Genomic DNA, 15,360 nt, shown 5'->3' on the forward strand with positions numbered 1-15,360 from the left:
TATGCAAAGCATTTATAACAATACATGAGTAATAGCAGATGCAGAATTAAAATTAAAATAGTAAATAAATACCAAGGCCCAAGAGGTCAGGTTTCCATTTTGCAGACTTTCCATTACAAAGGTCAATATGTCATCATACTAATCTTTGCTGTCCTATGTTTCTTTTTTTTCTATACATTTTAATGTTTTTTTTATACGTTTTTGTCATACTTCAGAACACCAGAAGGGCGGAGCCAGAACCCTTGTGCTGTTTTCATTCATTCAGAAACAAAAATTGTGAAAAGCCTTCATGAAATGAAATGGCACGTTTAGGACGAACATTGATGTCGCAGGTTCAGCTCGAGCAAAGTGGTACAGCTCGAGCAAAGACACTGATCATTGAGACACATTGCTAGCTAAAGTTTTAGTTTTCCTAGCTAGTTTTGCTAGCTAGTTTTCAGACCAATGTGAAGGTCAAAAGGCTATATAAACGTAACTATGACTATTCTTCACTGTTACACTAAGTAAAACATACAGTATTTTAAGATTCTGACTATCCATTTTTTGATGATAGTTAAAGTTTGCTTCCTTTAACATACTGAAGAGAGCTGAAACTCTTAACAGGCTTGCCTGGTATTGTTGACCAAACATATAAGACCTTAAAGGAGGTTTGTGGCAGCGCGGGTCTATGTGGGACCCTTCGTGGGATCGATACATCCGTGTCTCAGAGTCCCTCGCGTCATCTCTCCAGGCTGCGGCGTTCATCAATCAGACTGACCTGAGATCAGCTGAGGCCATTGCTGTGCATGCAGGACTCTTTATTTTGTCTCTCTGAAACCTGACGATGCTACTTATACGCACTAGTATGGCAGTGCTGAATGGCAGTGCTGTTCTTGAGATACGGCTGAAGTACGGTTCATCATGGTAGGCCCAGCTGCAGGCCCCCACCACATCCAACCGAATGGTATAGCACTGCTCAGAGCTCTGACTAATTAATACTGTAGGGCTATGATTGCCCATGTGTGTGGCTATTGGTGTATTTCACCCAGGCACTTTCTATGAACATCAGTGGGAGTGCATTATTTAAGAGGCACAGATGTGTAGAACGTCAGACATACTCAGCTGTTCAAAGGGATTGAAAGATGAGAGATGAATTTCCAGCATTAAAACACACACACACACACACACACACACACACACACACACACACACACACACACACACACACTGCTGCACTGACTTTTGTGGTAATGAACATGTAATCTACCATGCTCAGTAGTCAGTTATTAGGGGTAGACTCACTTTGAACGACCAGCCACAGTGGGCCTGTAAACTCCTACATATAAGGTAATAGCTTAGGATGACAGAGCCTGCAGTTAACAAAAGGCCCATCTATTACACTTACTGTGCTCCTACACCAACACCCTGAGCCGAGCAGCTAGAAGGAGTGACAAGTCATGTGGAGCATGTCACTGTGTGTGTGTGTGTGTGTGTGTGTGTGTGTGTGTGTGTGTGTGTGTGTGTGTGTGTGTGTGTGTGTGAATGAGTGTGTGTGTGTGTGTGTGTGTACTCTCCAGCATTGAGATCTCCCTCCTGGATGCCGTGGTGGTACTGTCGGGAAGGTTGGTAATTACCAGTTGTCTAAACAGACAGATGGAATTGGAGAGAGTGACGGGCAATTTTCTGAGCACTTGTTTTGGAGCAGAGACCCAGAAAAAGAGAAAGAGAGACAGAGGGGAAGAGAGAGAAAGAGAAATAGGGGGGTTGTGGGCGACAACACCTGATACTGCATCAGTGCCCGTACTGGCCCTCATGGGCTTATCTCTCTTGTGCCAATGCTGCCATGAAGTGCCACTCTGTCACTCTCCTGACAGCATACATGCCCTCTGGACCCCATCCCTCCATCATTCACAGCTCTGTGCCCTCTCTCTCTCTCTCTCTCTCTCTCTCTCTCTCTCTCTCTCTCTCTCTCTCTCTCTCCCTTCTTACACTGGGAAAGGTCAGCTGGGCTAGATGCCCTCTTGAGGCCTCTTACATAACTGAGGCTGACATATAGATCTCTCTCTCTCTCTCTCTCTCTCTCTCTCTCTCTCTCTCTCACACACACACACACACACACACACACACACACACACACACACACACACACACACACACACACACACACACACACACACACACACACACACACACCTAATCTGCAGCTGACATGCATTTATCCAAGCCATTAGCTTTATTATGCTAATAAATCAGTGCCCCCTGATAGTGAGTAATATACTCTATATGGCCTGTAGCTCCTGTGTAGTTAGCTGATGCTAGCCATCAGAAACAACAACATATGACAGGCTTACTAAAGTAAAGGGGAAAGGTTGAAATACAGCACATAATTCATGGAGTATCAACCCCGCCCCATGGTGTTCACTGGGCCCAGGAGGAGACGTATCATCCATCCCTACAGAGACCATCCTGCTGTTTCCCTCTCTGGGCTGATGGGAACAATCCAGCTACAATTCCTTCTGTCTCTTAAGCTTCTCCAGCAAACACGCTTTCTCAGCCAACATAGGAAGAAAAGCCCATAAATGAGCCATTAATGCAAGACCTGCTGTTTCAGGTGGAGGGGCTGGCTTCATTCTGGCATATATCTCAGAGCAGGTGACTGCCCTGAACCAAACCTTTTAGAGATGGCAGGTGGAAATGGTTTGTGTTTTGTATAGGAATAATTTGAAATACAAACGGGTAGAATGAACTCAATACAGTATAAAAAAAAACCCATGTAATTAAATCTAAAACTCCAGTGCAAACCTTAGTAAAGGATGTGTTGTGTGCTGTGTAAGGTTTCACATGAGGAAGTCAAGAGTTTGGTATAGTTTATCATTTGCCAGTGGGGGTCATGTTCTTATTTCTCCCTCTCTGTCTGTATATCCCGAAACACAAACAGAGGTTAATCAGGTGCTATAACTGAATAAGGCACCATGCATATCGTATTCTGTTAGCACCTGCCATTGTCCCCGAGTTCTCTTTGCTCACCGTGTTCCAAAGGTCCAAAGGGTGAAAGGTTACTTAATTTGCCTCGAAATGTGTGTCTCAGGCAGGGATGATCCGCACCGAGCAGGAGGAGTTCTTCATCGAGCCGGTCGAGACGGGACACCACGCGATCCAGCAGGAGGGCGGAGGCAGCGGCCGGCCGCACGTCGTGTACCGCTCCGCCGCCCTGAAGAAGCTTCCAGCCGGTCCGCTGAGCACTGACGTCCACTCCAGAGGTCAGTCCCGGTCTGGCCAGAAGGCTGCTGGTCTCCACACTGACGCTCTGATCTCCCAGTCCTGACTTTTATAGGGTCTTTGCTAGACCAACCTGTGTGTCACACTGGCTTCGTTCACATGCTGACATTTGTACAGCTGGGCTTGGTCTTCCAGTTTCGGTCTGTGCCTGAAGTTCACCATCAATCATTGCCTTTTGTATTCCTATGTTGTCGATCTGCAAGAGATGGTTCTGGAAACAAACCATTCAAGTAATACCTGTGAGTTGATTCTTGAGCGTTTCTTGAGTTCCACCTGGCAGGGTGAGCTCACTCAGGACTGTGTTCTGCACACACGCCCGATCCTCCCAGACCGCTTTCACGCTGGCAAACAGATACCCAGGTCTTGAGAGCCCGGGTCCCATCCAGGCCCTTTCAAGGCGTCCAGTGCAGCAGCTGTTCCACACGTTCAGCTGAGTCCAATGTCATATTTCATGCCACGTGTAGCTGAGTGCTAAGCTAGCAGAGTGCTAAGCTAGCGTCCCCCATGGCCCCTTATCACATGTGTAACTCCAATTAAAACAGCAAAATAAAATATCTTAATTATTCAAAGAGCTTTATAACCAATGCTCTCTGTTCAGTAGCTGATACACTATGGCTGTGTTTTATTCGAGGATGTATTTACAAACACCAGCCATCGAGAAAGCTTTAAGTTAGCATTACCTTCAGTGGTGGCTTGCTGTTGATCCTTCATGATGGTTTGTTTTGTTTTGTTTTCTATTGTTTTGTTTTGTACAGAGCTGACAGGAAACGTAGCCAGCAGTAACAAACGTAGCCAGCAGTAACTGTATTTCAAAGCACATGTGCGACAGGAAGACGCCGTCATGTATAATGTTTACGTCTGGTAGAGGTTGTTACATAATGAGATCCCTTATGATTGTGAATGTGCCCGTGTGGCAGGCATGGGTGGGTGGGGGAGGGGAGGGATTACGGGTGTATTTCAGTAAATAGGCTTATCTTATTGTAGTGAATTCTGTGGCCAGTAAATCATTGCACACTACTTAAAAGCTGAAATGGAGAGATGCTTTTTTTTTTTTTTTTTTTTTTTTTTTTTTTTTAAGATATTCAGTAGTTTAGCCTTGTAAGCTCTAATGAGCTGAGCTTTACATGGTGTAGCCTGATACTGCTGTATGAACACAGTATCTTTGAGGATGGGCTAAGCAGGTTAGGGTTAGGGTTAGAGTTAGGGTTAGGGTTAGAGTTAAGGTTAGAGTTAGGGTTGGAGTTAGGGTTAAGGTGGTCTCCTCTATATAGCACTTAGACGATGTGCGCATGCAGGCTCCCGATAGCCCTTACACTTAACATGTTCGCATGTTCGCCAGGCAATCGAGCTTGCAGGATCTTTGACAGGCAACGCTAAAGTAAAAGAGTCTGAATGTTCAGAATGAGCCTCTGCTTCAAATGCAGGACAGTTGGAATAATTGGATTAAAGAGGGAATTTCCTGAAGCTGTAGCCATGGCAGTAGTGGTGCCTGAAGTGTACTCACCCAGCTCATCTTCCCTCATTCACTCATACCTGTCAAGTCCAGGGTAATAGCTCAGAGTATAGCAGGGTGAGTTCACCATATTCTGTAGGTCTGCGTGTTAAAGAGGGAAGCATGAAATACCATGTATGCTACAATTAAATAAATGGGTCTAAATGGCTGATAAGTGATAATAGTGTGATGGGAAATGCTGAAACCAGACCATGTTGTCCATGCTGGAGTGTGATCCAGGCCTGGTTCATGTCATCAGAATTAGCCTTCTGCGTTTGAGTCAACAATGGGGTGATTCTGCTACCTAGCCTTGTGAGATCTCACCTTTAAGTGAAGGTGACAGGAACGTCGAAATACCTGAAGTAGCATTTGTCCAGGGGTATGAGGATACCCTCACTCAAGGTCAACCTGTGGTCTAATAATCATATTCAAATCATATTCAAATTCTCAACACAGTAAAGAATGTTAGTCTTGAAAACACATTTACTATAATTCAGGTATGTTTATTAATGCATATTATGCTGCTTTTTCATGTCAGTGCTGCATGCCAGTGCTGTATGACTGTGAGGTGTCAGTTCTATATCATGCTGCTCTCTCATGTCAGTGCTGTATTACTGTGTGGTGTCAGTTCTGTGTTGTGCTGCTCTCTCATGTCAGTGCTGTATTACTGTGAGGTGTCAGTTCTGTATCATGTTGCTCTCTCATGTCAGTGCTGTATTACTGTGAGGTGTCAGTTCTGTATCATGTTGCTCTCTCATGTCAGTGCTGTATTACTGTGTGGTGTCAGTTCTGTGTTGTGCTGCTCTCTCATGTCAGTGCTGTATTACTGTGAGGTGTCAGTTCTGTATCATGCTGCTCTCTCATGTCAGTGCTGTATTACTGTGTGGTGTCAGTTCTGTGTTGTGCTGCTCTCTCATGCCAGTGCTGTATGACTGTGAGGTGTCAGTTCTATATCATGCTGCTCTCTCATGTCAGTGCTGTATTACTGTGTGGTGTCAGTTCTGTGTTGTGCTGCTCTCTCATGTCAGTGCTGTATTACTGTGAGGTGTCAGTTCTGTATCATGTTGCTCTCTCATGTCAGTGCTGTATTACTGTGTGGTGTCAGTTCTGTGTTGTGCTGCTCTCTCATGTCAGTGCTGTATGACTGTGAGGTGTCAGTTCTATATCATGCTGCTCTCTCATGTCAGTGCTGTATTACTGTGTGGTGTCAGTTCTGTGTTGTGCTGCTCTCTCATGCCAGTGCTGTATGACTGTGAGGTGTCAGTTCTATATCATGCTGCTCTCTCATGTCAGTGCTGTATTACTGTGTGGTGTCAGTTCTGTGTTGTGCTGCTCTCTCATGTCAGTGCTGTATTACTGTGAGGTGTCAGTTCTGTATCATGTTGCTCTCTCATGTCAGTGCTGTATTACTGTGTGGTGTCAGTTCTGTGTTGTGCTGCTCTCTCATGTCAGTGCTGTATTACTGTGTGGTGTCAGTTCTGTATCATGTTGCTCTCTCATGTCAGTGCTGTATTACTGTGTGGTGTCAGTTCTGTATCATGTTGCTCTCTCATGTCAGTGCTGTATTACTGTGTGGTGTCAGTTCTGTATCATGTTGCTCTCTCATGTCAGTGCTGTATTACTGTGTGGTGTCAGTTCTGTGTTGTGCTGCTCTCTCATGTCAGTGCTGTATTCCTGTGTGGTGTCAGTTCTGTGTCGTGCTGCTCTCTCGTATCAGTTCGGAATTGTTTGAGTGAGTGGTGTCAGTTGTGTGTTGTGCTGCTGTGTGGGTCTAGGGGTGTACGTGTGAGTCTGGAGGGGGAGACGGATCAGTCTATTCTCAGCACCAGCGCCTGACTCCGGAGCAGCCAATAAAGCAGTAAAACACTCAGGAGCAAGGGAACATGTCTGAGTTTCCATAGGAACGCCTAGCAGAAGGATCCGAGTCTGAGGGGAAGGCAGGTCCTTATGGAGAGAGATGGTTATGGGGCTTTGTTACTAACACCTGCTCTTCTGTTCATTCCACCTGTAGTGTGCACATCGTGCGTGTGTGTGTGTGTGTTGTGTTTAACCCAACGCTCACACACAGTCTCACTATTGCTGTATGGGGTGAGGTGTGAGTTAACAAAACGTGCTGCTACACTGGGTGGTGGAGTTATTCTGTCTGAGGAGGGGGACACACCAGGTTCGCCGTTTAGCGCTTGTCATAAATCTCATGGCCAGCTGGTCATGTGACCCAGGGTGTAGCAGGGCTTGTGTTGTCTTCCTGCATCGATGGGTTTTGCTCTCTCAGAATTGTGATCTCGCTTCTGCCGAGTCGGACCTGCTGCTGTGATTGATGGTTTGTGCTTGTCACTGTTATCATGACCGTAATGTAACGCTTCACCTAATCCCTCAGTCAGAATATTAACACGGGGCTGAATTATGAATCATCAATGGAACAACATAGGTTGTAATAATAGGTTGCAGCCTTTGATGCTTAAACAATGCTATTTTTTGCAGTTATAAGTCAAGGCAAGGCAACTTTATTTATATAGCACCTTTCATACACATTGGCAATTCAAAGAGCCAGTGCTAAAGAGCCATAAGGAAACTCGCATTATATTATGCGTCAGCATGATGTCTGTTGTCACACCGTGATGTTTTGTATGAAGTTGTATTGTTACACCATTGATATCAAAGGTATGCTGGGAGGTGTAGTCATTAAGATGATTGTGTTCCCGCTCTCAGTCTGGGGAGGGGATCACCTGGACACCGGGATGCAGTCAGGAAGAGCATCACCTTTATTTCATCCAAAGAATCTTTCTGCTTGGGCCATTTGGGTTTGTTTAAATAGACTTCAGTGTGGAAAATGAACAGCTGTCCCGATAATCTGATTTTAGATTGACTCTGATTCTCTGGTCAGTTGTTTTGGTCTGGAGCAGTGGGCGGTTATCAGAGTATCCACCAAAACCAACGTAGTAACACTTAATTGTCACATTTACTTAGTCCAGATTTGTAAATCCCATTTGAGTTCATGAGTAACACCCACATAAGCAGCAGAATAATAGTGACTCACAGAGCAGAGTGTCTCACTAATTATAATTGGCTTGTGTTTTCTTTCATATGGTGTCCCTCTGTTGGAAATGTTCATAACACAATTAGACAATAACGTTGATTCCAAAGTATCATATCAAGCATTTGTTTAATAACAGTAAGCTGTCATTTGGCTTTGCTTTCAACGTCTTCACTACAATTGACCACCCCCCCCCCCCCTCTAAAAAAAGAAAATTACAAAAGAAAACAGAAATTAACATCATAGTACAGCATATCTGTAACCACTATAGATGAAACTGCTACTTGATTTAGGAACAAATTCCCAATGGTCCTACCTCTAATGGATTCAATGAAGACTGATATTCCAGTAAGTGGTGTATGTTATTATTATCATTGTCATCAGGGAAACATTTTCACTGTCGTAAAATATCCGATGGAAAGAAAAGCACTTTATATCTGTGGATCTGGGTCTATTGGCTTATGTTGTTCCTCAGTGACTGCTTTTCCAACCTGCTGTAGAGAAAAAAAGCATTTAATCCTCCTTCTAGATGGCTAATACTAGCAGCCTCCCACACAGAGGCTGCCATAGACCGTTAGCTCTTTTATTGAAAGAATAGTTTACTTAATAGACAAAATGAAGGAAAGGAAAACAGAATCTCTGTTTTCCCTATATTGCATCTTTTGGTTTAAGCCCCAATACTTCACTTAAGAGGTCAATGAGAGGTGAGTATCTCTTGTGAGTCTGCTGCAGTGGCTGTGTGTGTTCAGATGTGTAGCAGAGGGAGCAGGTTCTGCTGGATGGTGCCTTCAGAGAGCTGCACAGAGACTGTGTTCAAGAGGCTAGTCGTGACTATAACGCAAATGGAAGGACACTTTTGTTCAGGCCAAATGGGACAGATATTCACAAGTGCATACAAATATACACATGCATGCACACAAATGGGTGAGCATACACACACACACACACACACACACACACACACACACACACACACACACACACACACATACACACAGACAAAACCTAGCCTTGAATACTCAAGCTGTGTACTAGAAGTAACTGAGAACGTATGGGCACACAGTCTCTCTCTCTCACACACACACACACACACACACACACACACACACACACACACACACACACACACACACTGGTTAAATGACGAATGATGGAGCTTGACGGTTGATAACCTGTTTGTTAAAATTTGTTAACATAAAAAAATAATAACATTCAAAAACGTGAAGTTCAACAGAGTGTGCTGTGCTTGGTTTGTATTTACAGTGTTGCACGGATTATGATGAATTATGTCAGCCAGGTCACCCGTGTCAAGCCCAACACTGTGCCATTGTGTACATGAACTCTGTGTTAATGTCACGGGTATGTGGACAGGCAATTTTGAGGCTGGTGACAAAAATAAGATGCAGAAACGTCTGTGGTTGAGCCATGAGAGAGCGCAGACATGATCAGAAAGCAGCTGAGATTTGGAAAGACATCACAGAAAATGTAGGAAAACACAGCAGTATTTTAAAAAAACTGTGAAAGCAAGAAAATGAAGAGTTGTGGTGGGAATCCCATGGGGTCATGTGGGGGGGGGGGGGGGGGGGGGGATTTGCACAGTTCAAATTGACATTTTGCTTCAATTACTTAACAGGAGTAGATTGCTATGCCACTTAAAATGTGGAGAAGTGAGTTTTAAAATGATTTTTGATCAGTGTACTTCACACCCACTCCATCATCATCTGTGCAAAACATGAAAGTGTAAATTCTGATATTAACTTGCTACAGGCAGGCGTGCCTCTTCGAGCTTGCTGGAGCACTTCACACATGTCCCTGCCTTGTCTAGTGAGTCGGCAGGCACATGTTAAATATACCGGTGGTCATGTACTTGTGCAGGTACTCTTGAGGAGAGTCTTGAGTGAACGTATTGGTTTTGACAATGGCCCTCCTGTGCCTGTCAGCTCAGATCCTTCATGTAAACACTGTCTAGTTCGAGATCTTGTCTGTATCAGTCTGTCTCCCTTAGCAACGCTAAAGACCCCTACACCTTTTAGATCTTTTGGATAGCACTTGAAAATTTGAAACTGACGGAGTTGTCTCCTGGCGGCTTGTGTTAGGGAAAAGGAAGTGTGCTCGCACACACACAGTTTATTTCCACACATAACTCCCACTAAAGTGCTTCCGTATAAACCTGAGATGTTTGGCTTGGCTTCTGAGAGGTGGCTCTTTCACTCTGTGTGCTCTTCTCTGCTCCCAGACTCCCGGTGTTAACGCAAGCGTGCGGCTCTAGTTCATACATTCTCATGTCGGTATATAGGTCTGCTTTGACATGCTCTTATGTGTTCTATTTGGATATCAGGGAAGAAGGAAAGGGCTGAAGGTAATTGTAATTTTTACATTATATTATATAACATTCACATCTAGGAATGTAAAGATTGGTGTTGGAGGTCAAATATACTCTTCGGTTTGTATTGGCAGTATGGTTTTGTCCTTGCTGCTAGTCTCCTAGCCATAGAACAGCAGCTGGAAACACACCACACACACACACACACACACACACACACACACACACACACACACACACACACACACACACACACACACACACACACACACACACACACACACACACTAATCAGGAACGGAACATGATTATTTCCACCCTGCTCTTTCTTCTGGAAGTGTTTTCGGAACTGTTTGATCTGGACAGATTACAGAGCACCACTACTGGTGGTTATTCCTGTATGGAACCTTGGCACCGTAACATCTGTTTGGTGAGGCCTAATATTCAGAATAATGACACACCCAGTCTCCCTAGAGACAAACCCCTACCACAGGGGTTGAACAGGAAGCCACTGGGTGTAGCGCTTCCTTCACTGGGCCTCTGTAATTTTCCCCCATCTCTTTCACTCTTACCTATAACACCTGGAATGAAACCGACACTCTGGGAAATAAGTCGTTTTTTTATTCTCATCTTTCACTCTTGTTTTACAAGAATGTGTTTCATTGTGCTCTAGTAGATGTTCAGATGTGTAACCTTTCTTGTTATTGTTAAATATGATTAAAAAACAAAAGATTTTATAGTGATCCTTAAAAATCTGACAAAAAAATGTGGAGAAGTTGAGTGAAGTGGAATTTGATTGGCTCTTCCTACCACAAACACAGCACTCATAATTGATGTGATCATATGTTATACTGAAGAAGGAAAAATAGCTGTTTTTAGAACAATTGTAGCTTCTTTGCAAGGGAGGTGCTTCACTTGAAGCTGTGGATGGTATGATGTGAGAATGATGGGTGTCTTCACATCTCTCTCAAAGTATGTTATTGAGCTGTCTCTTACAACCACACCACTATCATTACTGAGAGGGGAGCATCATGGGAAATGGCATAGTGACTCTCTGGATAAGCATCTGGGTTAACCAGAGAAATTAATGATTATTGCCTTTCGATACAATACACACACACACACACACACACACACACACACACACACACACACACACACACACACACACACACACACACACACAGTCTCTTTGATCATTACCTCCTTGGAGGAACTCGCACACACCCTGACATTTCTGTGTCTCTGAGCTAAACATATCCAAACTGTTGAAACACAGCTTATTCAATAAGTCTTTGTTAAAGTGACACTCCTGTTCTTGGAGAAGGTATGACTTTTTCCCCTGTAGATTGTAAAGTGTTCTGTTATAATGTGCAAAACTGTGGGTTTGAATGATTGACATGTACTAATTTGTGCCAGTCCCTGCATATGCTGCAGATCAGGGTCTACTGCTGCTAAAGGCCTGCAGTGGGGGAAGAAACACTGTCTCAGACAGCATGAAAATGCTGAGAATCCCTGCTCTAAGGGCAGATAGTGTAGCAGTCGGTTGATACAGTTACACATGCCCAAACTTTCATAGACACATCTGGCAAGGTTAATCGCAAATCATTATACCACAATTGCTCTTTTTAAAAGCAGATTCAATAAGTTCAACCTTTTTTTAAGCCATCCTTTCCTTTTCTTTTTTTGTTTATGAATGCTGTGTGTGTAGGGTGGGGGTTTCGGGTGGGGTGGGGTGGGGTGTGGGTGAGGGGTGCGGTGGGGTGGGTGGGGGTGCAGTGTCTGTTTTGGCTTCTCTTTGGAACTGTCTTCAAAGACGGGTATTAATAAATTACATTCAGGTGCCCGATTTTGTCTTAATTATCCTGACCAGGCTTGTTAAAGTTTGGGTAACACAAGCCTGACTGCTGTTCACTTTCCTTTAGCAATAATGGCTTTTAACAATTTAGCTGTGAGATCCCTTGCTATCTATGTTCCATGAGGCAAGCAGCACATTTTCTATTAAACCGTCACTCTAGAATGACCAAGAACATGGATGTGTTAATAGCTGTTGCCTGTGCCCTTATTTAGGGAGGCTTCGAGATGATTGAATGCCCAGTTGACACCACTGGCCTATCAGAATTCATTAAGGCATTTCACATTAGTATTCATAGTTGTCTCCAGAGAAAGAGAAAACATTTTGAAGTCAGGGGGCTGGATTACATATTTTAAAAGACAAAATTGCAGATACTATTAGAATGGCTATAGTGTTGGTTTATAATAGTACAGTTAGCTTGAGTGACAGCTTTCTGAATACTGCCAACTCATATGTATCCAATGCTATAAGAGAATTTTGAATATTAATTCCTGATGCCATTGTCTAATAATAAACTTTGCTAGCTATGCAAGTGAGAAATGTTGTTTATTTGTGATTTGTGCCTGTGGTATCTCAATCATTTCTAGCCACAGGAGAATATGCCACATCTTTCCATGGCTGACAGTATGGTTGGCTGCTTGTGTCAGTGTATGGAAGTTAATAATCTCATTAGAAACCTGCACAGGAAAGCTAGCAGTGTGGGGAGAGGATGATAGTTGGTTATCCAGAAGTACGCCAAGGTTCCTTGCCTTGTCAGTTGGAGTGATCCAAGATTTCTCCAATGAGATCCCAAGGTCTTGACATTACCAGTGATATTTAGTGGCTGAGTCGTGCTGAGGTTTAGCTTCAAGTGATGAGCTGCCATCCACGAAGATATGTCTGCTAGACATGCCGAGATATGAGCAGAAACCCATGTGTCAGAGGGTGGAACAGACAAAAGCAGTTGAGTGTCATTAGCACAGAAGTTGTATGAGAAATCATGTGAGAATATGACATCACCAAGTAAGAGAGAATAGAGGGTGGACAGAAGAGGACCAGGAACTGATCCTGGTGGGACACCAGTAGAGAATCTGTACGTCACCTGATATTACCGTCCCTTAAGATCTGAAGCAAACCATTACCATGATGTGCCAGAAAGGCTTTTGAGAATGGACAGGAGGATTATACTGTCCGCTGTATTGAAGGCTGCGGAGAGATCAACAGTAATCAGGACCATTGACAACTTGGTTGATCTAGTCATGTGCAGCTTCTAAGTAAAAGCTAAAAGTGCAATTTCTGTGGAGTGTGCTGCTTTAAACCAAAGCTAGTTAGATGGATGTATGTCATTCTACATTAAAAGACATGAATACATGACATGCATAATAACATTTGATTGTACATTTTTAAAGATTTGTTATTAAAAGTAACAAGTAGAGTGTTAAAAGATTTAAAATCAGAGGTGCTACTGGTAGGTTATTGCAGTTGTCAAGTGTAAGCTTTTTCAGGATGGATATCACCCTTGTTGTTGAAGCCCCTCGATGCTTGACCAGATAAGAAGGAATCATCCATAATGGAAGTGATGAAGGAGAGCAAGATGGATTGGACTGACGTGGAAAGGATGGCCAGGTGGTGGGATTACCAGACATGTTGTTGGATTTCTTTTGTGGAAAGCGGAGGAAACATGATGAGGCAGTAAATGGGGGTGAATTCAGAAGTAGTGATCAGACGAACGGATTGGCAGATTATTAGTTGTTATGGAGCTCGTGTGAGTCAGATGCAGATGCTGCCTGACTTTTCCTTGCAGAATGATGCAACAGTCACATCAGAGCACAACTTTGGTAGAAGATCCTGATAGGAGGGGAGAACAGTGTGATGGCCATCTCCTCTAGTTCCTTTGAGCTGCTGTTAATTCTCCCCGATTGCTGCTTGGGGTATCCGAGAAGAAGAATAAAACAGCTAGATGAGAAGACTTTCTTGGACTGGAAGATTGAGAGAAGAGGAGGTTAGTAGATAAAGAACCTAAGAGAGATAAAGTATCAGTGGCAAGCTTGAGGGTTTGAGAAGAAAAGGAGTTGTGATGTGGTAGGGATGTGAGGATAAAGGAAGCTAGGATGGAAGGAGAGGCGGCGTGGGGTATGAGACTGGTGGGAGAAGCTTGGGCATAAGTAGTAGATTATTGGTGGTATGGAGATGGCAAGGGTAAAGATAAGTGTTGGTCTGAGAAGTGTAGGGAGGATTTACGCCAGGGGTCACCAACCTTTTTGAATCTGGGAGCTACTTCTTGGATACCAATTATTGTGGAGGGCTACCGCTCCAAACTTCGATGTTCAGAGTTGAGGAGGAACGTCTATTTAATCTGTGAAGATTCCTGGATGTCCAGGTGTGTGATAGACAACAATTTAAAGTTTGATGGAAGAGCAGTATGAAATTCAAACAATTAATTATTAAGGTGAGTGAAAGAAGTGTAATGCCATTCCTGGAACAAATTAACACCAGTTAGTTTCAGTTAGGCAGAGTCCCCCTACCACCACTGTATTGGACTGAGGGAGCCGTGTGGAGTGTAGCCTCTGCATTGCTGCAGAACTGGGATTAATGTTGGACACATGGCAGATATGGAAGTCACATGGAAGAAAAGGAAGTGCCCATAGAGCTAGAATAAGGTAGTGATAGAATAAGGGCACTAGAACCTACACAACATAACCTGGTGCTTAGCAAAGAGAAGTGGACACTAAGTTAGATGGAAGTTCACTTAGGTCAAGACTAGTTTGTAAGTCCCTCATGACTGATACACTTAATCTGTGTTAGTGATTGAGATCTACTAAATTCAGACCTAAGACTAAACCAAAACCAGACCTGGACTGACTAATCACTAACTATCACATCAAGACAAGACTGAAATTGACAAATTACGGACTACTCACATCACCCACTTTATAAGAAACATATGTTGTACCTACATTCACTAACCATTTTACTAACCACCCCATTTGATCTAATGTTTTGCCACTTTATCAACAGTCTCTGGTCCAAAATAATATGGAGATAATGAATAAAATAAAATGGTGATAATGAAAGTGTAAAACTGAAAATGGACAAGTGGCCTTCCTTGTTCTGATGCTAGCTCACCTCGGTCCTGGGGCAGTTGGGTTGGTGTAGTTGGCGATTGGTAACATGGGCGACAGGTGAATAAAGTGGTGGAAACTCAGCCATCAGTTTATTCCCTTTATTGTTCGCTGGTAGTGCGCTGTGGCTACTCAAACTGTCAGCTAGCTGGTAACATCAACCTAGTTTGTGTCCTGCTTCTATATCCCTCTCCCTGATTCTCTCTCTCTCTCTTTCTTGGTATCACTCCATTCCTCTTTCCATATCATTCCAGTGCGCACTACCCAAAAATTCAACTGAACCATTTACTGAACCAT

The 15,360-nt window shown here is 43.6% G+C and overlaps 1 protein-coding gene across 2 annotated transcripts in view; it reads left to right on the top strand.

The window, feature by feature from the left end:
* The window catches only part of LOC143527071 (A disintegrin and metalloproteinase with thrombospondin motifs 2), a 118,945-nt gene that overhangs the window by 45,484 nt on the left and 58,101 nt on the right, over window positions 1-15,360 (top strand). For both annotated transcript variants that reach the window (XM_077021991.1, XM_077021990.1), the window contains exon 3: window positions 3,068-3,239. In XM_077021991.1, the coding sequence (XP_076878106.1) occupies window positions 3,068-3,239 (172 nt within the window). The remainder of the gene's footprint in view (window positions 1-3,067; window positions 3,240-15,360) is intronic.

Source organism: Brachyhypopomus gauderio, chromosome 11 (genome assembly GCF_052324685.1).
Source record: "Brachyhypopomus gauderio isolate BG-103 chromosome 11, BGAUD_0.2, whole genome shotgun sequence".
NCBI classification, from domain to species: Eukaryota; Metazoa; Chordata; class Actinopteri; order Gymnotiformes; family Hypopomidae; genus Brachyhypopomus; species Brachyhypopomus gauderio.